The 27,446-nt window shown below is 41.8% G+C and overlaps 1 protein-coding gene across 1 annotated transcript; it reads right to left on the reverse strand.

The window, feature by feature from the left end:
* Positions 1-9,749: 9,749 nt before the first annotated feature.
* LOC118660360 (UPF0184 protein C9orf16-like) lies at positions 9,750-10,092 on the reverse strand. Its single transcript, XM_036317639.1, has one exon. The coding sequence runs from the start codon at positions 10,060-10,062 to the stop codon at positions 9,790-9,792; it is 273 nt and encodes a 90-aa protein (XP_036173532.1). The 5' UTR covers positions 10,063-10,092; the 3' UTR covers positions 9,750-9,789.
* Between the last annotated feature and the right edge of the window lie 17,354 nt (positions 10,093-27,446).

Raw genomic sequence — 27,446 nt, forward strand, 5'->3', positions numbered from 1 at the left:
CTCAATCAGATTGAGGACGTTTTTAGCAAAGGCCAGCTTAGGAGTACCCTAATTAAGTTAATAACAGTGTACCTACCTATATAGTTTAAGTTTAAAAAAATTGGCTCTCAAAAGAAATTTCAGTCATGGTACTGTTGATATTTGGCTCTGTTGACTAATGAGTTTGCCGACCACTGGTGTAGGGGAACCAAATTGGAGAGCATCTATATCACCTAAGAGCATCTTCCCCCAGGACAGAAATCTCTCCTACAACTTTCTCAAGTGCTAGTTTCTCAGCTCTCACCTGGATACATCAGCGAGGGAGAACGTACTTGCTCATGATTTGCATGCTTCCTATACATATTTTAAACAGTTTCTTATTGTATATCTTATATTTTATTCATTTGCTTTACCTGTGTGGGAGTCAAAGAGACTTCAGTAACTTTCCTTGTTTTCTATTTCTGGTCTTCAAAGGCCTTTAGAGTTGTGTACTGTACAACAGAATATTCTCTTTAACATTAAAAAGTTCGCCGAAACCGGTTTGGCTCAGTGGATAGAGCGTCGGCCTGCGGACTGAAGGGTCCCGGGTTCGATTCCGGTCAAGGGCATGTACCTGGGTTGCAGACATATCCCCAGTGGGAGATGTGCAGGAGGCAGCTGATCGATGTTTCTCTCCCATCGATGTTTCTACCTCTCTATCTCTCTCCCTTCCTCTCTGTAAAAAATCAATAAAATATATAAAAAAAAAAAAAAAAAAAAAGTTCGGTCTGCCAATCCACATTTTCAACCAAAATATATTGAACCACAGCCCCCCTTATCCCAAGCAAAAGGCAGTCAGAGAAACAAACAAAAGAAAAAATATCAAAGGATCAGATCCTGGCTTTCAAAGAGGCTCCTAATCCAAATACAGGCAGGCCTGGAAGGATCCTTCATTACTAATGGCAAGCAAAGAGAATCCTGGAGGGAGAGAGATGGAAATAGAGAAGGGAAGATCCTCTTTCATCTCCCCCTGCTAGAGAGACAGAAAGAATGGTTGCATTTGCCAATAAGTGACCTGACAATAAGGTTACTTAAGGAAAGAGGGACAATTTGAAGCAACAGTTTGTCAATTACTTGAACAGCTCTGTAAAACAATTGGAAAAATAAAAGATTAGAAGACAAGCTCCTCAAATTTAGTGTCTGAAGTATCCCTGTTAATCAAAGCCAGAAAGGGAATTATCCTTAAATCCCACTTTCCCCCTTCCCTTGTTCCTTCCCTCCTTCTTTCCCTTCCTTCCTTCCTTCCTTCCTTCCTTCCTTCCTTCCTTCCTTCCTTCCTTCCTTCCTTCTTCCTTCCTTCCTTCCTTCTTTCCTCTTTTTTTCATTGTAGTAGGAACACTTAATATGAAATCTCCCACCTAACCAATACAGTACTATTGGCTGCAGGCACTATGTTGCATAGCAGATCTCTAGAATTTATCCATCTTACATAACTGAACCTTTTTTATTCATCCTGAGTCTTATGAATAAACATAGCATCTCAGATCTTGCTATTGTATTATGTTTAGCAGAATGTTAGCTGAACAAGGAGAAAAGAGCCCTAAAGGAAAGGAGAACCTAATCCCTTGTTCCCATGGAATCCATCTGCTTTGACCTTCAAAGAGAAGCCATCCCTGAAGCATCTAGAAAAGCAGCAGCATTGAGACTATGCCGCTCCATCAAAGCCCTCTGACTGCACACCCTCTCTCCAGCTCTTCCAAATGGGAATCAGAATGGCTGAAAGTGCCCAAACTATATGTATATGAATGATGTTTGCAACTGAACACTATATCCAAAAGACCGGAAAATAATTTTTTACAAGAATCTAAATTATTCCTCTCTGGGCATGTATTTGTTATTAATTTTCTCTGTAAAAACCCTTTTTGTGGACTATGAAAAAGAAAACTTCAGGCCTGTTTCTGTCTGAATTAGTTTAGAATATAACCTAGGGGAATTAGTTAATGAGACTTTTGTAAAAGGTAGATCAAAGAGGTCACATGTCCTTTTTACTGTGTTCTAAGTGCTTTAGTATTAGAGAGTTGGGGGAAGTGGGAGGATAAAGAACAACCTTGGCCTATATTTAGTTATTTTCCAGCCAGTGACACAGCAGAAGTTACAAGTAACATTTAGAGTTCTGGGAACAAAACCGGATGGTACGCTGCTGCCACAGTGTTCCACAGCCAAATCCTGGCAAGAATTACCTCTGCAGAGAGAACAGCAAATTCCCCCTGGATGTCTTGAAAAAGAAAACAGAAACACTCATGTTGGGGATGATCAAAATGCAGGGTGTTTAAACACCCAAAAGGCTGTGGCTCTGGGAAGCACTTCATGGTCCATCGCGAAGGGAAAGAGCAGGTTACAAAATGCAGTATTTCACAGAAGCCCCTTTATTTATAAACTAGAGGCCCAGTGCACGAAATTCGTGCAAGGGGTGAGGGTCCCTCAGCCCAACCTGCACCCTCTCCAATCCGGAGCCCTCAGGAGATGTCCTACTGACGGAGGCAATTGGGCTGATCAGGGAAAGGTGCCACCCCCATCACCCTGCTGCTGCTGCCACTGCCGGCCACCATAGCCACCAAGGTGTTTTCATCAACACGGGCTCCAGTCCCTTCACCAGGAAAAAATGACAACTTTCTTCAGGCATTTTCAAGATGTCTCTTTCATAGGATATGACCTTTCTCTCTTCCTTTCTTTCTTTCTTTCTTTCTTTCTTTCTTTCTTTCTTTCATTCTTTCTTTCTTTCTTATCCTACCTGAGGATATTTTTCCATTGATTTTTAGAGTGCGTGGAAGAGAGAGGGGAAGACAGAGAGAAACATCAATGTGAGAGGGACACTTGGATTGGTTGCCTCCTGCATGAGCCCTGACCTAGGCCCCAGCCAGGGAGAAGCCTGCAACCTAGGTACATGCCCTTAATCAGAATCAAACCCAGACCTTGCGGTCAGCAGGCCGAGGCTCTCTCTACTGAGCCAAACCGGCTATGACAGGATATGACATTTCTTAGCCCCTCCAGCAGCAGACCTTCGTTTTTTCCTCCAGGAGTGAGGGGGGAAAACCCTAGATCACCTTCTTGAATTCTTATTATGCAAGTTACCAAGAACACTGCGAGTGGCATACCGGGAGCGTAGCCAATGAGCAGTCAGAAAAGGTTTTTCCTCTGCAGCTCACACACAGAAGCAGGACTGCTGGCGTGCCCCAGCAGGGAGGCCCTGCTCTCTGCAGGCAGGCCCTGCTCTCTGCTCTCTGTGGGCCTGCGCCATCCATGGCTTGCCTCACCGTGCAGCAGTCCCCTCCTGCCCACCTGCGCACGCAGCCTCCTCCTGAGCCATCATGACTGTTATGGCGTCCTGGCTAATCTGCATATTACCTCTTTATATTTATATATATATTTGATATATAAACACAGATATAACATACATATATAAATATAGCACACATAGGGAAAATATCTGGAAGTAAATCCAACAAGATGCCAACAGTGCTTAGAGTGGAGTGTGGTTTTCTCTTGCCTCTTTTTGATGATTAAGGATGGTCTGATGACCCTCTACATGTACAGAGAGGCTTGCTCTGTGTATCCTCCATAGCACACTTACCATTAAACTAGTCAATGCTTGTCATCTCACTTCTTCAGTAAACAGAGCAATGTGAGATCAGGAACAGGATCTTGTATTTCTGGATACCCAATACCAAAAAAAAAAAAAAAGAGAGAGAAGGGAAGAAAGAAAGAAAGAAAGAAAGAAAGAAAGAAAGAAAGAAAGAAAGAAAATATATTTAATGTGTATGCACTTACCAAACTTAATTATTATAACAGCTCTGTAGTCATTATCACCCCCAATATTACAGATGAGAAACTGAAGCTTAGACATATTAAGTAACAGGTAACACAGCCAATGACCTTTAGTTAAGAAGTGCTAGTGCAGCGGTTCTCAACCTGTGGGTCGCGACCCCTTTGGTGGTCGAACGACCCTTTCACAGGGGTCTCCTAAGACCATCCTGCATATCAGATATTTGCATTACGATTCATAACAGTAGCAACATTACAGTTATGAAGTAGCAACGAAAATAATCTTATGGTTGGGTCACAACATGAGGAACTGTATTTAAAAGGCCAGAGGTTGAGAACCACTATACTAGTGCTAAGATCCAGGAGCACATGTCTCACACCAAACTAATGTTGGTGTTAAAACTTGAAGTCAAATGGAAGAGAGGAAGGAAAAGAGTAAGCCATGTAGACTTGGGAAAAGTTTAAAGCTATAGTGTAAATCAAATGAATAGAATATAAAATGAAATCTATAATGAGCAATTACTTTTTAAATGTATAGAAAATATGCATGCCACAAGCAAATACATTCTCCCTCACTGATGTACTGGCATCTAGGTGAGAGCTGAGTAACTAGTGCTTGAGAAAGTTGTAGGAGATATTTCTGTCCTGGGGGTAGACATTTCTATAGATATTTCTATCCGGGTCCATCCAACTGTGTTTCCTATAATATTTCATTAGGACACGTCTCCAAATTTTCTAATAAAGGCCCAGGTGATTTTTAGGGACAGAACCTTGTTTCTTTCCTTTGACACCCTCTTTTATCTGGCAGCCATGCACCCAGTGGCACGTGACTAAAACAGCAGTGAGAGGAGATTCAGCAGAGAGAAAGAACTAATTAGTCACTCGAGAGGCCCTTGTTGCACTGCATCAACAAACACCCTGGATGCAAATGCAACCCACAGGTCTCATGGAATTTTTTTAATAATTAAAAGTCATGCCATTAGTAATACCTCTGGGGCATTATGCTTGACAATTATGACAGCTTTAATTAAAGAAGATATACCCATAGGTAAATGCTGGGTATACTAAGAAATATACTATATTATCCAAAATGTAGATGAAGAAGTTGATTTCTCCTCTGGGACTTGTATTTAGAATAAGTTGGTTAAAACCAGCTACCAAGTAATTCATGAATGTGAATATGAATTAGCACAATCTAACAAATAATGCAATTTAGAGCTACCTATTGTCTAAGTCAGCGATTTTCAGCCTTTTTCATCTCATGGCACACATAAATTAATGACCAAAATTCTGTGGTACACCAAAAAATATACCTTTTGCCAATCTGACAAAAAAAAAATAGGGATAATTTTTATTTATATACACTCCACAGCTATTGTGCTGGCTGGTGTCATTTTTTTATTTGATATTCTAAGGGAAAATAGGTCAGTGCCCCTGACTAAATAGTCAGATATTGCATGTTTTAAAAATTCTTGTGGCTCACTGGTTGAAAATGGCTGGTCTAAGTACACAGTCGTCTTTGCCCCAACTTTGAATTAAGTCCTAAGGTATGAAAGTTGGAATGAAAAGTAAGAGGATCCAGCTTTTCATTCTTTGAATATTTGAATATTTCTCAGGCATATAGCTAAAGAAAACTGTTCCATTCAAAGAATGGAACTTGGCCCTAGCCAGTTTGGCTCAGTGGATAAAGCGTCGGCCTGTGGACCGAAGGGTCCCAGGTTTGATTCTGGTCAAGGGCATGTACCTCAGTTGCAGGCTTCTCCCTGAACAGAGCCCGGGTCGGGGTGCATGCAGGAGGCAACCAATTGATGTGTTTTTCTCACATTGGTATTGCTCTCTGTCTTCCTCTTCCTCTTCCACTCTCTCTAAAAATCAATGGAAAAATATCCTCGGGTGAGGATTGAAAAAAAAAAAAGAATGAATGATCAACATACACTGATGAACAAGGACTGATCCAGAGACAGAGAGGAATTGATTGGACTGCCGGGCCTTGGAGGGAAGGTAGGGGAGGGTGGGGGTAAGGGAGAGAGATCAACCAAAGGACTTATATGCAAGCATATAGGACTAACCAATGGACACGGACAACGGGGGGGTGAGGGCATGAGCGGGGGGTGGGGATAATGTGGGGATAAGGACACATATGTAATATCTTAATCAATAAAAAATATATTTAAAAAAAAGAATGGAACTTGATCTTTTTCCTATATCATGAGTCACATGGGCACTAATATTAGTAATACCACCCACAGTGTTTAATAAAGAGAAATATCATTATTTGATGACTGTTAGTATGTTTCAGCATTTCAGAGTAAAACAAATATCTTGGATTTTCATAATATAAATCTATAAAGCTAGCATTCTTTTCACCTATTTTATTTTTAACCTACTCTCTCATTTCTTATCTAGATCCTTAAAGCCTTTAACCCTACAACTAGCACAAAATAAATATGTCTGACAGAATTTATCAGTTATCAAATTCAAAAAGTTCTGTCAAAATGAGATAGAGGCACTTGTCTCCTGAGAAATGTTTTGGGAGAAAGTAAAAAAGGATTAAATTGACATTCCAATCACTCTGTACATAAACACAAAAAATGAATAAATAGCTCTGATTACAAGGAACTTATCATTTATGGAGTAGACCCATAAATAGATAAGTTTTATACCCACAAATAGGTATATTGAAGGTAGATACAGTGAAGGAGACACACAGGTGTTATAGGTGCACTGGGAAGTGACCCCTAACTCAGACCATTGTGGAAATGGAAGGACTTCCTGGATAGCCACTTGAGCTGAAATCAAGATATGTAGGTGTTAACCAGGCAAAAGGGTGGGGGCTGAGCGAAGCAGAATAGGGAAGGACATGAAGGTGTGACATGAAGAAGGGCAAAACAGAAAAAGTACAGTGGGGAACTCTGAAGCAGTGTCATGGGTTGTGGTGCACATGAGGGGTGAGGAAGAACTGGTGACAGAGGGTGAATAAGATTTGGAGAAGTCTGTGTAAGGAGGGAAGAAATATTGGATGACGACAACGTTAGCCAAAGCATGAACACAGGCCAAGTGAAATAAGCCAAAGGAGGGGGAAAGGTTGACGATATAGGAAAGAGATGTCTTCAAAGGTAACGGCCCAGGGGAGAAGTGAGAAGGTGAGATCTTAAAAGACAGAAGAGGTGACACAAATAAAAAGCACTGACCTGATGCCAAAGACAACTTTGGTTTGCCTCTGTATTGTTATCTTTCTGTTGTTGTTGTTCATTCTTTACAGAACAAAATACTAGGCTGGCGTGAAAAAAATGTTAACAGTTCTAAAGAGCACTGACTTCTTACACTAACGTACATACCTTTATTGGAAGGTCTGGATATGTACCTTCTCTAGGGAATGTACTCACTACATTCAATACAAATACCTGCCCTGCATCACTGGATCTCTGTGAACACGCAGAACACCTGTGTAGTCATCTCCTGAATTAAGTCTTGACACCCTGTCAGTACGTCTTGTGACAAAGAGGAATGAATGTCAGGTTTTCCTTCCTCAAGGGTACCGTTAGGAGGAACAGTCTGTTCTTGTTTAATTAGCATTGATTTTCTTCAAACTGACTATTACTCTCGGATCATAATATTTTTTAATTGCTGGAGATGAAACAAACACTTCATTTGGTGAGTTTTGTAAAAGGATCACTCTTTGTAACACTTTCTGTTAATTGGAGAGTTTACTACTTGTTTATATCTCATTCATTTTATATTTAGATCTGAATATTTTTCTCATGAACAGAAAACATTGATGAGGGATATCCCATTCATAATAGGGATGAAAGGGTAGCATTGTTGTTAAAATCTGAAGTCTCTCAAACTGCTGGATCCATATATCACATTACAACCTGGGCATGTGCCCTGACTGGGAATCAAATGCATGACCTTTTGGTGCACGGTATGACATTCAACCAACTGAGCCACACTGACCAGGGTGTATAATATTACTCTTGAGATGATGTGATAAAAATGGTACTTTACTTCTGTAGTGTTCTTCTCAAAAACATAGGACCCCAGTGCAATCATGAGAAAAACATGGGACTAATCCCAAATGAGGGACATTCTTCAAAATACCTGAAGTGTAAGCTTCAAATGTGTCAAGCATATAAAAAAAAAAAAAGGAAAGCCCAAGAAACTGTCACAGTCAAGAGGAACCTAAGGAGCCCTGATAACAAATGTGATGTGGTATCCTGGATGGAATCCCAGAAAAGAAACAAGGCATTCAGTAAGAACGAATGAAATATGAATCAAATATGGATTTTAGTTAATAATTGTGTATCCATTTGGGTTCATCAATTGTAGCAAATGTGCCATAGAAGGTGTTAATAATAGCAAAAATATGGGAAAGCTTTGCATTATCATCTCAATGTGTCTATAAATCTAAAACTGTTCTAAAGTTTAAAATTTTTATTTAAAAGATACATTTAAATAAAACACCTGCAATTTTGAAACAGATGTTAAGCAATTTCTCTGAAATAACCTTTCTCTATCTGTCTCTTTATTCCTTCTTCTTTTCTCTCTCTTCCTCCAAATTTACTTGCTGGGACTACTGCCCCTTAGAAGCCATAAGGCTAGAATGAGAGTTTCCTGAGATCCATTGAGAAGGATTCATGAAGGAAGGGCACGCCAAGCTCACACACAAGAAGAAGCATGGTATCCATTAGGGAGAATCAATTCCTGGCAAAGCTGTAAACAGCTATCATACGGGGTGCTGGGTACTGTGTTGGGTATCACTTATATCACCTTTTCGTATCTGTTCTCATAGTAGCTGTATTGATATAGATACTCATCTCTATTTGCAGACGAGGCTTAGTTGATACATAATCCCACAGCTCACAGGAACCAGAGTTAAGTTCCACCCCCTAGTTGGAACCACTGCACATACTCCCAAGGCCATGGTCAGATGATCAACTTGTCTTTCGGGATCTCCTGCTTCCATTTTTGTGTACCTTCTTCTCTCTAGGAGGCCAATAACCTTTAGTGCCCACTAAGCCATTTAGTCCCTCTTCCTTTCTCCAGAAATGAAAATGAGAGCAACGGAGTGTGAAGGGGTGTGAGGAAAATGAGGAGGGAGAAGCAGAGCTAAGGTTAGTTGAGCAGCTGCTATCCACCAAGACACTTAGTAGGTACTTTACCCACTTTAATAACATAAGCCTGCATGAGATCCTCATAAGCGCATAATTCCCATTTTTAGGCTCATGGTCACTCTGTGCTTTCACTTCAGCTGTTATACTCGTGAAGGGGAAAGCTCTTCCTTTTCTGTTATCACTCTCCACAATATCCCTTTATATGCTGTTCACCCCATTCACACATGCCTCCCCTGTGTCCTCCCTGTCCTTGCTGGCCCCTACTTCATCTTGTTCAAATCTCCTTGATTGTTCTGCTCCACTGGCCAGATTTCAAGTTTCCAGTGTGAGTTTTGCCTGGTTCTATATTTTTCTCCTCTACTCTGAGATTTAACAAGTTCTGTCACCTCTGTCTTCTGGTCTTCATACAGCTAACTCCTCCTCAACCTTGGATTTTCACTTACATGTCAATTGACAGAGGCCTGTCACAACATCCCAGACTAAATAAGGCCACCCTATTACTCTATTAATAGCTGTCTGTTTTCTTTAGCTGGGGCTGACAAATGGCATTGTAACTGTGTATGCAGCAACGATTTTTGTTTTTGTTTTTTTTTGCTACTGCAGACACGTTTAATGTGGACATTCAAGGCCTGGGCAGAGCGGAGCGTGCCCAGGAGGGGACAGGCAGGCAAGGTGGGGGGGTTGCAGGCCCACACCTGACGCCAGGAGGGAAGGCTGGGTGGTGGGAGGTGGCCCATACACGCCGAGGGGAGAATCTGAAGAGCGGCTCAGGCAGGCAGAGCCGCCAGGGGAGCTGTAGGCCAGCCCTTGAGAAGGCATCTAATCAGTTGGTGAGTGCCCAGGCTAGAGCCTGGCCCTGGAGGCAGGGTGAGGGCTGCCTGGAGGCTCCTGGAGCCTAAGTGCTGGCATCGTAGTCGTAGTCGTAGTCGTCTTCGTCGTCGGGGTCCTCCCCCAGCTGCTGCTGGAGCTCCAGGCGCGTCTGCCGGTTGGACTCCAGCAGCTCCTGGAGGCGGGCCTGGAGGTGGTCGTTCTGCTCTTCCAGGTGGTCCAGGCAGGAGTTGATCTGGTCCAACATGGAGTTGATGGCAGCGTATTCTGCTTCCCCAAAGCTGTCATCCTCGTCTTCCCTGCTCGGTACCACCGGCATTCCCATATTGGGGCCCGACATCGCGGGCTCGGGCGCCGCAGAGGCCACGAGACGCTCAGCAACGGTCTTATGCATTTACTTTCTGTCCCCGGTCTGGACTGTCAGCTCCATGAAGAAACAGACTATACCTATTTTTTTTACATGTGCATAGCACAGTGCCTGGCATATAATATGGCTCAATAAATATTTATTAAATGTAGTTTTAAAATTAATAGATATAATAATAAGAATTTTTTTCCTTTCTGAAACATTCTTTTCAAGGAATGTGTCACTGTGTGCCTTATATTAAAGTTATTTATGTGCATGCATTATTTTCTTAGCTAGACTTAGAGCTCTAAAGTGGAAAAGTTCTGTGATTTTTCCTATGTAGCCTCTATTTCTCTCTCTCTCTCTCTCTCTCTCTCTCTCTCTCTCTCTCTCTCTCTCACTCACACACACACACACACACACACACACACACACACACACACACACCCCAAGAAAATCCTATGTGGTAGATGCTACATAGCAAGATGGCAAACTTAAAACCAACCATATAAGTACTTTGACAGAGCATTACTGACAAGCTATGCCTAAAACCTACTAAATGGCTCTAGATGGCGTATTAGAATCATTACTGATAAACTAATGGGGCATCACAGAGTTCAGAGACCATCTTTCATTTTTTTCAAATCCCTTCCATAAATAGGCTCCTCCTGGCCTCAAAGTCAACGTGCTCTGTTTGCAAAAAAAAAAAAAAACTGTCAATGATGCTTAAAGGGTTTTCACAGTCTCCCTCCTCCCTCTCCTCTTCTTCACTTCAGAATGCAATGATGCCCATAACCCCCCACCAACACCCCCCCACCCCCCCACCCCACACCCCACCGGCCCCGTTTGTCCCCAGAGGGTAAGTGTCTTGATCAACATCTCTCAGCTGCCCAGGCAGCTTCCTGGCTCAGTCATGACCCCCTGTCCCCTGTTCCATCTTGATGATGAAATCCTTGCCTGATGTCCCTGCAGCAAGGCTCAGAAGCATTTCCTCTGTCACATAAACAATCATCTGATCATTTTAAGTTCATTTCCAAGGGGGAGAAGAATGCAAGATTTAATTTAAAATGTAAGAGCATGTTTATCTCGAATGCCTCCGTAATCAGAGAATGAGCTCACTCACTCTGAATAGCACTCGAGGAGATGGGCTGGATGGTAAGTAGCATCATGCTGTCACCAAAAGATGAATGTGTCCAATTATCAGTGATGCCTTGCCCTCGGTAGAGTTAAACTGAAGGGTAACAGAGGAGAGCTCCTCGGTGCCAGGACTGGTGGATTTGTGACCTAAACTCAAAAGCGAATCCTGGTCAGCACAGTGTGAATGTCCTGCTCTTTTCCTAGTGCTCCGGGAGCTTGGAGCTTACGATAAACAATTCACAAGCATTCATTAAGCAACTCAATGGGGGGTTTCTGGCTGTGCTCGGGCTTGGCGCTTCCCCTCTCTGACTCATCCTCCATGCCGGCTGGTGAGTCTGCACACTTGCTTTGCCAGCACACTGGGGTATATGTGCTGCAAGTGGAAGGATGCTGTGAAGAGGGAGAATTAATATGGAAACATGGGAACTGAGTGGGAATAAAAGGGGACCACTGACACTCTTGAGTGTGTTACTGTGTTCACCCAGAAGCCAGCAATGGTTTTGAGAATTAAAGTAGAGAGAACGGCTCTTTAGTACTTGAAATATATTCATTTTACCAAAAATCACCCCACATGCTGCTATTGGCATCTGCACTTGAGGCAATAAACCTCTCCCCATGCCCACATCGTGAGCCCAGAGGCACCAAAGAGGCTACAAATCAAAGTGAAAATGCAAAGCAGGATATCATTCATCCCCCTTTTGATATAAAATAAACCTGCCCTTTCATGGTGTTAGACTGCATGCTTACAACTATGAATACAAATATATAACACAAAATAATGCCTTCCAAAATGTGGATATCTGTATAGAATGCTATAATGAACACTGCCATTTTTAATATCTACTATGCAAACATTTTTCTCTTTGAGGGATATCTCAAAGTACAAGTGGGGTTCCATCTCTTACAACATAAAAAAAAAAGATTGTCTTCCCAAGACTTCTGGCAGCTGGGCATGGCTGTCACACATGGTATCAGCCAATTGACATCCCAATTAAGAATTTGAGCCTTTGAACCTTGAGAGACTAATACCCAAGAATTAAAAAGAAAATTAAGACCTCAATAAAATACTAGCAAACAGAATCCACAAAATATAAAAAGAATTGTAAACCATGACCACGTACACTAGCATCTGAAAATCAATGTAATATACCATAGCAATAGAATAAAGACCCAAAACCACAAAATCCAATAGAATAGAAGGAAACTTTCTCAAGCTGATCAATGGCATATATGGAAAAACTAAACTAATATCGTACTTCATGGTGCAAGACTTAACTCTTTTCTCCTAAGCTCAGGAAAAAGATGAATATGTCCACTCTTGTCACTTCTGTTTAACATTGTATTAGAGGTTCCAGTCAGGGCAATTAGGCAAGAAAATGGAATAGAAATAAACCAGATTGGAAAAGAACAAGTAAAACTTTCTCCATTTTCAGATAACAAGATCTTGCATATAGAAAAATCTAATAAATGCATTCAGCAGAATTGCAAGGTACAAAAGATTAATATACAAAACCAACTGCATTTCTATACACTAGCAATGAACAATGAAATTAAGAAAACAAAGCATTTACAATAGCGTCATAAAAATAAAATAAGAATAAATTTAACAAGTGTAAAATGTAGCCATTAAAAACTATAAAACACCACTGAAAGAAATTAAAGAATTGGTATTTTCTCAGAGCAGCTGTAGTGAAGTTGAGAGCTGGGCAATAACAGATGACTAAGGATGAAGATGCTGGTGATAACAGGGACTGATGTTTCCAATAAGGAAGGAGCAAGAGACATCACCAGCAAACTCTTTGTAGGAGGGAATTTTGGCCGTGGCTGAGCTCTAAATGTTGGTCCACTCACTGAGTCTGTTTCCTCAGCCCTCCCTCAAGCCCAGGTCTATGTATTGTCCTCTCAATCATTTCCATTTAGTCAGAGTTGGTTTCTATTTTTTGTAGCCAAGAACCCTGACCGAGGCAGGTATTACTCTTTAGTTTCCCTTCCAATTCTATTGATTTGGGTTTAGAAAGGAAAATTCCTTTTCACTCCTATTACACATTTTTTAGAACTTTCTAAGTGCCATTGCTTTCCCAGTGTTTAATTCATTTCCTCAGTATCCTATGACTTAATAATAATAACCTTATGAAGTATATAGTATTAACCTTATTTTTACACGTGGGAAAATGAAAATTGAAGGAGGTGGCACGATTGCCTAGGAAAGGATGGATTACAGATGGAAATCCAGATAAGCTTGATGCAGACTCAAGGCAGCTTCTACTACACTAAGCTGCTTCCTTGATTTTCTGTCCTCAAAACACGGAATGCAGGTGAGCTTGCCTACGGAGGAGGGGCTTGAGATCAAGTAAGCACCACTCTAAACAGTATAAAACCTCAACAATTACTCATGAATTGCTCATATCCAGTCAGTGAAATAGAAACAGTTATTAATAGTCTGTTTTCCAAAAATATTTAATGACATAACTAAGTGCACAATATTAGTTGGAAATGTTAGGATAAACATGGTCAGAAGCAAACCCAATCATGTTATGTGCATACCTGTATATGTATTTGTGTCTGTGTATGAGACAGACACACACAAATTTATATAAATTGCTAACTATTAATAACAAAAAGGGAGCATCCTAGTACGTTGAGATTTTGCTTCCCAGCAATTGTCGACAGTTTGGCCCTAATACACACACACACACACACACACACAGATAAGGAAGGAAAATAGTATAAATTTCAAGGAGAAATAGGGGCAGTAGGAGGCAGTCAGTGACAGAGGAAATATACCCCCCTATTCTTGGCCATGAAGGAAAAGACAGAGGCCACGGAAATCCTACCAAACTATACTCACCAAAATCCTATTTCAGTCCCTAGTCCTTAAAATAAAACCACCTTTCCTTTCTGTGTCAGAGATTCCTATCGCTTTTTTTTTTTAATTTATTGAGTTGACATTGGTTCACAGAAGCATGCAGGCTTCAAGTATACAACTCAGCAAAACCTTCTCTGCACACTGCATCGTATGCCATCACCCAAAGCAAAGTCTTTTCCATCCCCATTTATGCCCCTTTTGCCCACTTGCACCTGCTCCCACCCTAGTTCCCAAATATCCAAGGAGTACTGCCATATCTTCTGAAATGCTGCTCTCTACTGGCCATTTCTGGTATTACAACTCTTCCAACTGGAGCACACTTAGCACTAAGGCAGCTATCAACCTGTTCTCTTCACTGTTCACTGTTCCAAGATGAATTGAAATGACCACAGGTGCCTAAGAGGCTAACACGCTTGGGACCCACTGCCAACCATCCTTAATCCCATTTATGTCAGTCTGACCATTATCCAAATCCAAGTTCACAATGGGTGGGTACTCTTTTTTTATTTATTGTCATAATTCCTTTATTTTTATTTTATTTTTTTAATTGTTTTATTGCTTAAACTATTACAAAGAGTATTACATATATGTCTCCTTTTTTCCCGCCCTTGACTATCCCCTGGCCTCCCCTACCCACCAGGGTCTTATGTTCATTGGTTATGCTTATATGCATGCATACAAGTCCTTCGGTTGATCTCTTACCGCCCCCCCAACCCCCCAACCCTCCCCGGCCTTCCCGCTGTAATGGGTGGGCACTCTTTAAAGCTCCTCCCCACCCAACCCTGGGCACTGGCAATTTCTCTTTTGATTAAGGCAGTTTTTGCAGGCTGGGTTTCATCACGAATTTGAATGTTATCATCTGTGTTCCCTGGTTTCATACCCTTCTACTCACACCTGTGTCTTCCTTCTGCCTAATTGAACGGTATGACTCACTTTAATAATTTTGAGTCTCCACACTAGACGATAACACTGCTGAATTTGGCGGCATTATTAATATGGGAGAAGGAAAGCTGGGCCCTTGGACATCGGAAATTCCACCTGTCATTTTGGGGAACTTTCAATGTTAGAGGCTCTGTTCTAACATCTGAAAGGAGGATCCAAAGGTCTCCTGCTATGGTTGAAAACAGAGCCTTCACTTGGGGTAGCTCCTGTGGACAATCACCACACTACTGTCATAAAGCTCATCAGTCATAAAATTGTAGCCACTAATGACCAGCTAGGTCTCCTACCAGCAATGCACCCAGCCCAGTACAATCACCGATAAGGGCATTTATCAACCATTGAAGCAACATTATCTCTTCATGCTGAGAGTTAATTGCTGGCTAGGATAGAATCAGAAAGTAAAGTTTTAACAATGAAGCTTATTCAACTGGTAAAATGTATTTGCTGCAATTTATATTATGGTTGTAGCCTGATAAAAAATTGTAGATGGATTCTTTTAGGCCAAAGGCTTTTGATAATATACTCTATTTTGAGTGTTTCTGAGCATATGTGTAGTAAGTCTTTCTGAATTTAAATAGTTATATAACTCATTAAATTACATAAATTTGATACACTGACCCCAGGAATGAGAAAGTGGAGGAGAAAGAAGTAGAGAAGAACTGAGCAGTTAACACAATGAAGCTACTGGGGGTGGGGGGGTGGGGGGGAGGGCGTTTAAGCAAGAGGCTGTCACCGAATCTTTGTTTTTTCTACAGCATGTCTGCTTTCAGGTTAAGTCTAGCTTCTCTTTGTTTTCCTTGCGTGCAATTTCTTTGCTTTTTCAAGGAGTCTAGGAACATGAGTACCCATTTAAAAAAATATGTGATGAAGATAGATATAATTGTAATCAAACAGAAAGTATTTTAAGAACCTAAACTTGGTTTGACCCTGTGAAAAGATACAATAGAAGTATATGCAGGGTGGGGCAAATGTTGGTTTACAGTTATTTGTATGGAAAATAATACCAGAATTAATAAGTAACAGTACAAGAATAAACTCTGTTTCACGTACTCACAACTGTAAGCCTACTTTTGCCCCAGCCTGTATTAGTTAGAATTCATTGGGTTCAAAGAACATATCATATGCAACTAAAACATATCATATGCAACTAAAGCTCTAGAGGTGAGGCGGTTCCATGATTTCTGTAGTCACGCAGCAATGGAACCAGAGATCCGTGTTCCATACATGGATCCATGTTTCCACTCTGCCACCTTAGATCACTAGCTCTCATTTTTGGCTTTTCTCCTTTGGGTGGCAAAACTGCCTTCATAGCTCCCAGCAACCACCGCAAGGCAGAGAACAGGGGATTTTATTTTATTTTCATGCACTTTTTTTAAATCAGGAAGTTAAATATTTCCCAGAAACAATAGAGCCTGCTTCCTTCCATTCAAGTCTCCTGGGCCAGAAATGGGCTCACTGCCCAAGTCCTAGCTGCCAGAGATATGGCAAAGAGTTTTTGTTGCATAATCTGTTGCATAAAGGTAAATTCACAAAGAGCTGTTGTGACTATTAATTTACTATTAATAACATCATTTTGTATGGCAACTGACAGTTCACAAAGTACTTTCTAATGAATTACTTCACTTAATCTTCACATTACCTTGCAGAATAGATTAAATCATTCCATATTTTTAATGAGGAAAGCGAACCTCAGTATGGAAAAAGACTAGTAATGTTGTACCAATTAAGCCTTCTTCAACTTTGTAAGTCTAGTAGTATACAAACCTAGAAATCATGGACATCAGTTAGAACTGGCATGGAGACTTTAAGACCAGAAACAGTTGGAGGGAAACCAGGCACTACATAGCCAGATCACTACCAAAAATTTAACTCATGGTCTAGAAAAAGAGGAAATTAGCAAACAAGAAAAAATGAGCAGCCAATAAATGGGTAAATTCTAAGATAGGGGCCATGAATGCAAAATCAACTGAGAATTTTAATTCCACACTACTTATTGGGCACCTACTAATTCTCTGTTTAGACTGTGGAGAAAATCAATGTAAATTAGACTTAGTCTTTACCTTCTAAGAGGAGTCATATAATACTAATTAGTAAATGCTCTAATCCTATATAATAAAAGCCTAATATGCTAAGTGTCTGGTCGTCTGGTCATCCATTCAACTAATCAAAGCATAATATGTTAATGATATGCTAAAGCTGCTCAACTGCTCGCTATGATGTGCACTGACCACCACTGGGCAGACAGTCGACTGGTCGACCAGTCTCTATGAGGTGCACTGACCACCAGGGGGCAGACGCTCCAGCTGGTAGGTTAGCTTGCTGCTGGGGTACGGCCAATCGGGACTGAGCGAGATGGGCCAGAGATGCCCTGGAGCCCTCCTGTGGTCGCTCCCCAGATGGCCAACCTCCCACATTCCTCCCTGACCCCAATTGTGCACCAGTGGGGTCCCTCCCTGAGTGCATGAATTTCGTGCACCAGGCCTCTAGTAGAATATAAAGCTCAATAGTCCATAAATACATGGGGAAAGATCAAGCAAATAGATTTTAGAGAGGAGGCAGCATCTTCACTTAACCTTGAAGAAAAAGTAATGACCAAGAAAATGTGTACCACAGGTGGAGAGATATTATATATATACTAGAGGCCCGGTGCACAAAAATTTGTGCAATCGGGGGGGGGGGAGGAGGGGGGTCCCTCAGCCCGGCCTGTGCCCTCTCGCAGTCTGGGACCCCTCGGGAGATAACGACCTGCTGGCTTAGGACTGTTCCCGGGTGGCAGAGGGCAGGCCCAATCCCTAGGTGCAGCCCCTGGTTGGGCTCAGAGCAGGGCCGATTGGGGAGTTGGGGCACCGCCCCCTGTCATGCACAGAGCAGGGCAGATTGGGAGGTTGCAATGCCATCCTCAGTCACGCTCAGGGTAGGGCCAATTGGGGGGTTGGGGCACCGTCCCCTGTCACACTCAAGGCAGGGTCAATGGGGAGGTTGCGGCGCCACCCCCTGTCACGCACAGAGCAGGGCCCATCAGGGGGTTGGGGCGCCACCCTCTATCACCCACAGAGCAGGGCCGATCAGGGGATTGGGGCGCCGCCACTCTCACACTCAGGGCAGGCCCGATGGGGAGGTTATGGCTCTACCCCGTCACACACAGAGATGCAGGGCGATCAGGGGGTTGGGGAGCTCCCCGCTATCAGGCACAGAGCAGGGCTGATCAGGGGGTTGGGGCGCCTTCCCCTGTCACGAACAGAGCAGGGCAGATAGGGAGGTTGTGGCCCCGCCCCCTGTCACACACAGAGCCGCAGGGCGATCAGGGGGTTTGGGCGCTGCCCCCTGTCATGCTGATCCCAGTGCCGGGAGGCCTCACGGCTCCGCTGCTCCTGGTGCTGGGAGGCATATTACCCTTTTACTATATAGGGTAGAGACCTGGTGCACTGGTGGGTGCCGGCTGGTTTGCCCTGAAGGGTGTCCTGGATCAGGGTGGAGGTCCCCACTGGGGTGCCTGGCCAGCCTGGGTGAGGGGATGATGGCTGTTTGCAGCTGGTCACACACCCTTCAGGGTGGGGGTCCCCACTGGGGTGCCTGGCCAGTCTAGGTGAGGGGCTGAGGGATGTTTTCAGGCTGGCCGGTGACTGAAGCTCCCAACCACTCCTTTTTTTCTTTTTCCTTTTTTTTATTCTGGGCCAGCTTTAGCTTTGAGGCTTGGCTCCAGCTCTTAGGCCTCTGCTGCTGAAAGCAGGTTTCTGGCCTTTGTTTACAATGTTGCGATCCTGCTGGCTGAAGCCCAGTGGACTAAAGCAGGTTTCTGGGGTTTTGTTTAGCTTCTATATTTGTTACATAGTTGCTTAGAGTTGCAGCTCAGAGGCCGGCAGCGGCAGGCGGGGAACATTGGTTTCCTCCGTCACTGAAGCAAGCAAGCCTCATGTTAGTTTCAAGCTGCCTGGCTGTCAGCCGCCATCTTGGCTGGCAGTTAATTTGCATATCGCCCTGATTAGCCAATTGGAAGGGTAGCGGTCATATGCCAATTACCATGTTTCTCTTTTATTAGATAGGATATATATATATATATAAAATATTAGCAGAGATATAATAATAGAAACTGGAGTGTATGGAAGAATAGAACGGGGGAGCTAACAGAACAGGTAGAGTGTTTGGCTAGGTAGGAATTGATGGAGGAAAGAGGATGGATAGTGACATCTTGCGTGTGTCATCATAATCATCAGTTAATAGTTTTCTTGAAATTAAATGACCTTTGGCCAGGGAGCAATTCCATGAAACAAGACATACAAAAGGGGCAGCCAAACAGGAATGGGGCATTTAAGTATGCCTGACGCTGCGGCCCCTGTGAGCTGACACCAGGGAGTTGGACCCTCAGGATTCTGTCAATCTAGTGAAACTGTGAGCCCGTCCCCTTGCATTTACCCTCTGAACAATGCCTCGGATTTTAGAGCTCGGATCTTTCTTAAGAAATATAAACTCCAGAACAAGCTCCAATACCATGAGTAAATCATCTTGGTGTTTGGGAAATTCTTGACCAAATGTCAGGGACACTAGACTCTCTTATTTTTGTTAGTCTTGATGCTTTACTGATTTTTCTCAATGAGGCAGGAAGTGAAAGTGGCGGAACTCCAAAAGGCAAATAGCCAACCAAAATGCATTTCCAAAATAATCCCATTTTGTTTCCAACCCCAGGTAACATTAACGAATAATCATGTTTTACTTGCACTGGTTTTGGGGGCCTCCTGAGTGAGGTTTCTCTTGTACTTCAAAGTTCTGGGCAGTAGACAGTCCACCCGTCTTCAGAGAGGTGGACACAGATGAAGCCACCTGCGGGAAAGCTCCGAGAATACCACCTGGTTACTGCTCACCTGGAGCAGGCCTCCTCACTCACTCTTTTATGACCGAGGTGAATGACCATAGCATCACATTTTAAGTGCTGAGAGGAAGCTTCTGCTATTTAATACAACAATGAGTATTAATGCAAAATAGCATTGGACCAACAATTCCAATCTTGGGAGCCCATTTGGAATAAACAAGAAGATAGGTGCACACACTGAAGCAACCCACATGTTCATCAATAGAAGGGTTGTCTTAGAGCCATAGTTCTGAAATGCCATGGAGAATCAAAAAGAGTGGGGTACATCCATACATACTGACACAACACATTAAATGTTTATAAAAGGCAATTCAAAGAATTGTCCCATTCATATAAAAACATATAGAATTCTCCATTTTTATAAAAACATATGGAATTGCCCCATTTATATAAAAACAATGTAAAAACATATGTCAATTATACACGTGATATTTTATAGTGAATAAATCTGGAAGCTCGGGTGAAGAAGGGTTTTTCACATTTTTAATAAACATTTCCATGTTGTTATATATATAGTTATGTATATATGCATTTTATATGGTGTGTCTGTCACCTGTGTGACTTGAAAGGTTTTGTATCTGTACAGAGTGGTGACGTGGCAGGACTGACCCAGAAGAGCCACGTCCAGGAGCTGCTGATCTGAAAACAGGAAGGACAGCCTGAACTGGAAGCCAAGAGGGAGATGGGACTGAAATAACAGAGAATGTCCCAGGATAAACAAAAGATGCAGGTGAGTTCTGGCCCCAGAGCAGAGCAGACTCCCGAGTACTTGACCTACTCCACACGGTCAGCTTCATACAGGCGGCTGAGGGCTTAAGCGCTGCTCACCACAACTTGCCTGTGCAGCTTTCAGGAAGTTACTTTTGAGTGTCTGTTTCCTCACCTGTTAGAAAAGGGGAGGAAAGAGGGTCAGCTATGGGAAATGTCGCCCACCTTGTGTCCAGTAAAGCTGGACGTGAGGGAGCTGTGCTCGTCCATTTCAGCTCCTCGGCTCCATCTGTGGCTGTGGCATCCAGTCCACAGCTCCCTGAATAAGCAACTAGGTTTTCCTGTATTTTGAGGTTAGTCCTGGGCCTCCTTCACTGTGTTCCAGTCAATTCCTGGTATCTTCTGGACTATCCCTCTGTTGCAGGAGGTCATCGAGAGGACATGACCACCAGTTGACCCTGGAACCAGACGCAGGCATTGGGAGGTTCTCCCTCCTTCACCTCCCCTGTCCTTGGAATATATGTTCTGCCTAATGTTCCGCAGCTGGAGCTGTTTTAAGGGCTCAGCCTTCAGGGAGTAAGACGTTATTGAGACCACTGAACGGTATAGTGACTGAGCCCAGTTACACTATATAAAAGTTTAAGATCCTAGTGGGCAGGTGTGAAGATGTAACTGTCCTGTTGGCTGCCCAAGAAAAGCAAATTTCCTTGCTTATTACAACTGCCACCTACCAACCTGAACTGGCCCACTTCTTCCATCTCTCCCTGCCCTCTATGCACGGGGTCAATTCCGGATTTCACCTGCGAAGCTCCCGAGGCAAGTCCAGATTTCACCTGTGAAATTCCCGAGGTAGGTTTCAAACCAACATTGTCTGACCTTCAGGTAAACGCGCAAATCCAGATTTATGGTCACGCGAACTACACCATGCACACGGCATTTCAGCAGATATTTCAAGGAACAGTCCTCCAGGTGTCCTTTAGTATCCAATGCAGCTGAGAGCCTGTTGCATATAAAGGTGGAAACTGTTGTTGCAATGTGTGCAGTTGATGGAGAATAGAAGCAGCCTCCTCGGTAGCTAATAAAAGGCCAGCTGGGGACACCCTTCAACGCTGATGTTACATTTCATTTTTTTAATGCACTGGAGATTGCATGGGAAATTAGGTTTTGTGAAAGCCAGCAAAGGGGATGTCTGTTGCCTTTCCTTGGGACTTTGTCATTTATATTTATGATATTGTTTTTAAACTGACAAGGTGACTCAAATCAAATCCATTTGCAAAACTTACTTTGCATAGGCTGCTGTGGATTTCTATATATCACAAGTCCACACCTCGGGAAAAGCTAAATAAATATCACACCTTATGTATAGTGTCCTCTGATATCTTAGTAGTTAACAATCTTTTTTTTTTATCTTAACTGAGTGAAAAATTGTATTCACTGTCTCACTGGATAACGACACTTTTTTTCTCTCTCCCTCAGGGAAGTAAAACTAATATTCTTCAGTGTTTCCTCTGACACACACACATTCTAGTAAAATATATTCAAGGAGAATATTAAAGTATTAAGAAATCTGAGGCCCAGCCAGTGTAGCTCAGTGGTTGAGCATCGACCTATGAACCAGGAGGTCAATTCCCATCTGCGCACATACCCGGGTTGCAAGCTCAATCCCCAGTGGGGAACGTGTAGGAGACAGTCAATCAATGATTTACTCTCATCATTAATGTTTCTATTTCTCCCTCTCCCTTCCTCTCTGAAATCAATAAAAAAAAATATTTTTTTAAAAGAAGAAATAAATCTGAGGCTCAGCAGGACAAATAGGTAACTTGCCTGGAATCCAACATCTGATAAGAGGCCGAGACAGAACTAGAACTTGGAACTGGAACTTGGATCGGTCTCATGTGCATGTCCCTGCTCTTTGCACGGCTCAGTATGGTTCACAGGGACTGAGATGAGATGCTACGTCCTGGGTGCAACATAAAACCCTAGAGCAGAGCTTGATCACGTGGACAGAAAGCAGGAAAGAAAATGTGTTTCCAAATTGGAATCAGAATCATGGAAACAGAAAGCTTTACGTCCATCAGTACCCATAATTGCATTACTTCCACATCACTTGCATATCATCACGACCATTTACTTCAGCAAAGATATAAAGTAAAAACCGTTTTCTTTTAGCTCTGCATGTACATGTGCAGACACACACACATGCACACATTAAAATACTAATTATTTAAGGGAAATGAAGCATTTGACAGTGGAAATATGTCTATACAGAGGAGGTGTATGTGCAGCAGTCCTTAGCACACTACTTCCTCCCACTCGTGGTTTCCCATGGAGAGCAGCGTTCCTGTGGACGTCCTCTTCAGCAAGTGTCCCATGATGCAGAGGTTGGGCTCTCCTTGTTGCTGAGCCAGCTTGGGCTCAGTAAAGCCATTCTAGGGCGAGTGGAAGCATAAGCTGTACACAGGTGACTTTAAAACCTTTGCTGCCAATTTCACATTGCTCAGGGGAAAATACAGCATGCTTTTCTGTGCCCTAATCTTCCCTTTTTCTCTGATCCTCCTCTAATTCTATTATTCACACCCTCCGCTCCTTCATAATCTCTCCCCGACCAAAATGTGAGTGTGTAAAAAGGACTAGTAAGGATTGCCAGTACCTCTCCCAGTTATTTACATTTTACTCTCAGTTCTCCCTGGAATTAAATATGCTATCTACCGTTAAAAGAATTGCCAGCACAGCTAAGCATTCAGGAAAGTATATTTTGAAACATCTTTGAAATCATACTAATGGGTTTCTCCTTTTGGTCTACCAATTAATTGTCCAACTGAATAGAGACTTTGATGAGTAAGAAAATTTGACTGAATAAATGCTATTTTTTATCACGTAAATCATGATAATTCTGATTAGTTACATCCTCATAAAAACGATGAAGGAAAATATAAGCATAACCAATGGACACAAGACACTGGGGGGTACAGGAGGCCAGGGGAAGGTCAAGGGGAGAAAAAAAAAAGAAGACATATATAATAGTCTTTGTAATACTTAAGCAATAAAACAAAATTTAAAAAAAAAACAGTGGAGGAAAGATATTTCACAGAACCATTTTTGTTCCACTGAAGAGGGATTCATATCCACGGGTTGGATAACAATTAGATGTTTAAAGAACCCTTAGCTGGATTCTTAGCAAATGGAAGTCTAGAATTATCTCAAATGTCTTCTTATAAAAAGGACTGGCATTTTGGAGAACAGAAAGGTAACTTTGAATCTTGAAACAAACAAAAATTCCCTTTCGCTCCAGGCTCTTTGCTTGATGATCATACTAAATCATCTAATCCTCTGGTCAAAAAGCCTCATTTTGGGGGAGAAATGTCTCTTGGTTTGGGTAAGCCAAAATAACAAGTGATTGAACTTTCTCACCTGAAAAGGCAGTGAACAGAGCAGGGCTTAATTTTTTGGCTTATTGCAGACACCATCTCTGAACCATTTTATATGAATGATGCTGCCAATTCAAGGGCAGTAGATCCTCAAATAACATCCTTCCATTCAATGTTGTTTCATTGTAATGCTGATGAAGGGGAGGAAATCGATTCCCAACTGTAGCCACTGTCCATGTAGAGCTTGCACATGTCTTTTCTCCAGGTAGTCTGACTTCCTCCCACCTTCCAAAGATGTGCGTGTGAGATGAATTGCCCCAGTCTCAGTGAGTGAGTATGTGACTTACCCTGCAATGAAAGGACCTCCTATGTCCAGTCTTGCACCCTGAGCTGCCAGGATGGGCTCTGCCACCAACGACTCTGCACTGAAATAGCAGGTTGGAAAATAATCATCTTGCTTTTATTAAACTTTCTTAAATGTATGTATACCTCAAATTTATTTTAATGTTTAATATTAGAAGCATTTGGGGTCTTCATTTAGAAGTTTGGTGATGGTTTAATGATCAGAAATATGCCGTAGGAACTTAACTCTTGTTTATATCAATTAACCTGTGCTAAAATTGGTTTCATCATACATCGTTTGGCTTAATGTCAGTTTCCAAGAACTTTTTGACAATGTTAAGTGAGGTCTTACTGTATATGTAAGGCACATATCTAAAAATTTTGTTTTTCCCCCAACAATGGAATGATTTGCCAGTGATCCAGTTAAGAGATTCCTATGTGACCAAACATAGTTAGTACAATGGCCCTAGGTTTGAGTGTGGGGTTCACAAAATGGATTGAAAGAGGTGTATTCTGAGCTAATCTGCATTTTTGATAAGCAGTCATAAAGGGTTGCACAGCTAGAGGGCCATCAGCCATAACTTGAGGAATACCTCCCTAATCACAGAAGCCTTAGCCAAGCTTAGGCAAAAAAAAGAAATAGAAAAGTCTGCCCCTGATTTCATCGGCATTTGAGAAAACTATTATCTATCACAAAGGCCTTAGTTACAGGAAGCATGTGAGAAGAAATAAAGTCTTATAACTCAAAATTTTAAAAAGGAGATAATACAGAATTATTTTTCTACTTCAATAATATACAAGTATCTTCTACTTGAAATCAGCAAGCTACCTAGAGGAAATAGATTTTTTAGAAAGAATTCACAATAAGATGCTAATAAATGATAAAATGTGCATCCTTGCCCTAACCGGTTTGGCTCAGTGGATAGAGCGTCGGCCTGCGGACTGAAAGGTCCCAGGTTCGATTCCGGTCAAGGGCACGTACCTTGGTTGCGGGCACATCCCCAGTAGGGGATATGCAGGAGGCAGCTGGTCGATGTTTCTCTCTCATCGATGTTTCTAACTCTCTATCCCTCTCCCTTCCTCTCTGTAAAAAATCAATAAAATATATATATAAAAAAACGTGCATCCTGCATCTTAACCTTATCATGAATTTCATGCTTCAACCTCAGCAACTGCTCCCATTTCCCGGATTCTCTGTTTCCTCAGACCTCTGTTATGTATACTCATACCTCTGCCCACTTAAACTCTCCCATTGTTTTAGACTCCAGATGTTGTCGCCTCCTTGTAGCTTTCATTTCTCCCAGGGGAGAAATTAGCAACTCCTTGTGTCTCACAGCACTATGTGGAGGTGTCTACACATGCAGTCAGTCTTCCATGAGTTAATCTTAGTTCATGCAAACTGGCTACCAGCTCCTTGAGAAGAATCATGTCACATGCATATATTATTTTTATTTCCAAGGGCTAGTAGTGAGGCTAGCATATACTATAATAATAATAAATACTATAGAAAACATTTATTGGCCTTCCACTGCATGTTGCATAGTTCAAAGCAGGTCACATGCATGATTTCATTTAATCCTTAAAATGAACGTTTTATGTAGGCTCCATCATTACACTCTCCTAAGATGGAAAATTGCAACACAGAGCAAGCAGAGCTAGGATGGTGCGTGACCACAGAGGAGATGGCACTCCGGGAGCTGGGCAGTGCACAGCCTGTGCACGATTAGCAATGGCCCTCTCAGTTGATGCTCTTAGAATAAATTGAAATGTCTAATTTAACATTAGGCTTTTAGCAGATATATTTGCAATTTTGAAGAATATTGTTATAGGTCTTGATGCCTTAAACCAAAGAATGTGTTAGGGGCCAAAAGGACCATCTGCCTGGTGTCCTTTAAAATGTAATGTCTAGACAAGCATTTATACTGACAGAAAATTGTCATTAGCTTTGGTCTGATGATCATGTGGTCTAAGGAGAAGGACACCATTTAAGGAGACATTAAGACAGACTGAAGTCTAGTAAAGACGGTCTAGAAAAACATCAAATGCCTTCACTGTTACTCTACTCTCTACCCGCTAAGAAAGCTCTGGTCTAGGCTTTCCATTCACAGAAAGAATTGAACAGGAAAATGTCCCTTTGCTATAAGGCATATGTAATGCTTATTGCCCATGTGAAGCCCTCTAAAACAATAAAATCTTGTATGTTTTTATTTTTCAAAAAGTGTAGCATATTAGAATTTAACAAATGATATTCAACCAATAAAAATATATATCCCATGATCTCATGGCATTTATCTAAATTAATATTTTGTCCATGATCTCAGAATCAAATTATTGGAATAATCCTGAAAGAAGGTATTAAATTCTGCATTTCTCTTTTTTAAAGGACTTTGGGGGAATATGTGTATCCTGTTGGGTGTAAATTACTTTTCTGGTGCCTGAATTCATGGTAAATGAAAGAGAAGGTCACTATAACAATAAGAGGCTTGAATGCAGAGGGAGGAAATAGGCCATGAAGAATTAGTAACTTAAAATGAGTCAGTGTGAATTATGGATGGATTTACTGAATAAAATTCAATAATCATCTCATGTCCAAGGTCATATTCTAGCTTCACTGCTAATCAACTAACCATTTTAACACAAATGCAGCACAGTTCATGAGCAGTGATCAACAGCGAGTGTTACTGACCACAGATCACAATCACAAAGGATGATAGCAGGTGCATCTAAGCAGATTATTTAAAGAGATGTGCTTTTTCTGAGAGTGTTTATAGCACCTATGAGGCTCTAGTATGGACATCATTTCAAACAGTGTTTCAATGATAGAATAATCCTGGACTTAGGGAGACACCTACAGGTACAACAGAACAAATTAAAATGAGAAAGAACCAGAAAACCATAGCATTATGTTTAAGCAGGAAAAGCAAAGTGATTCTTCTTCAAAAGTATTTGTAAATGCTCAGAGCATTTCTCATAATGATCAGTACAAATGAGAAAATACCTTAATAACAACTATATAGATTTTTAAATCTTCTCTCTCATGTGTAGGCTACTTAAAAAAAATCAAGTTTTGTCTAATGGCCTAAAGAATGGTCCATAATTCTTTTAAAACGAGGCAGAATTTACCTATTAGAAATAACATTAGCTTTTA

This window comes from Myotis myotis, unplaced genomic scaffold, assembly GCF_014108235.1.
Source record: "Myotis myotis isolate mMyoMyo1 unplaced genomic scaffold, mMyoMyo1.p scaffold_m19_p_7, whole genome shotgun sequence".
Taxonomy (NCBI): domain Eukaryota; kingdom Metazoa; phylum Chordata; class Mammalia; order Chiroptera; family Vespertilionidae; genus Myotis; species Myotis myotis.

Bases quoted from the DNA above. Each gene is read 5' to 3' on its own strand.
- LOC118660360 (XM_036317639.1), bottom strand. From the start codon at position 10,062: ATGTCGGGCCCCAATATGGGAATGCCGGTGGTACCGAGCAGGGAAGAC.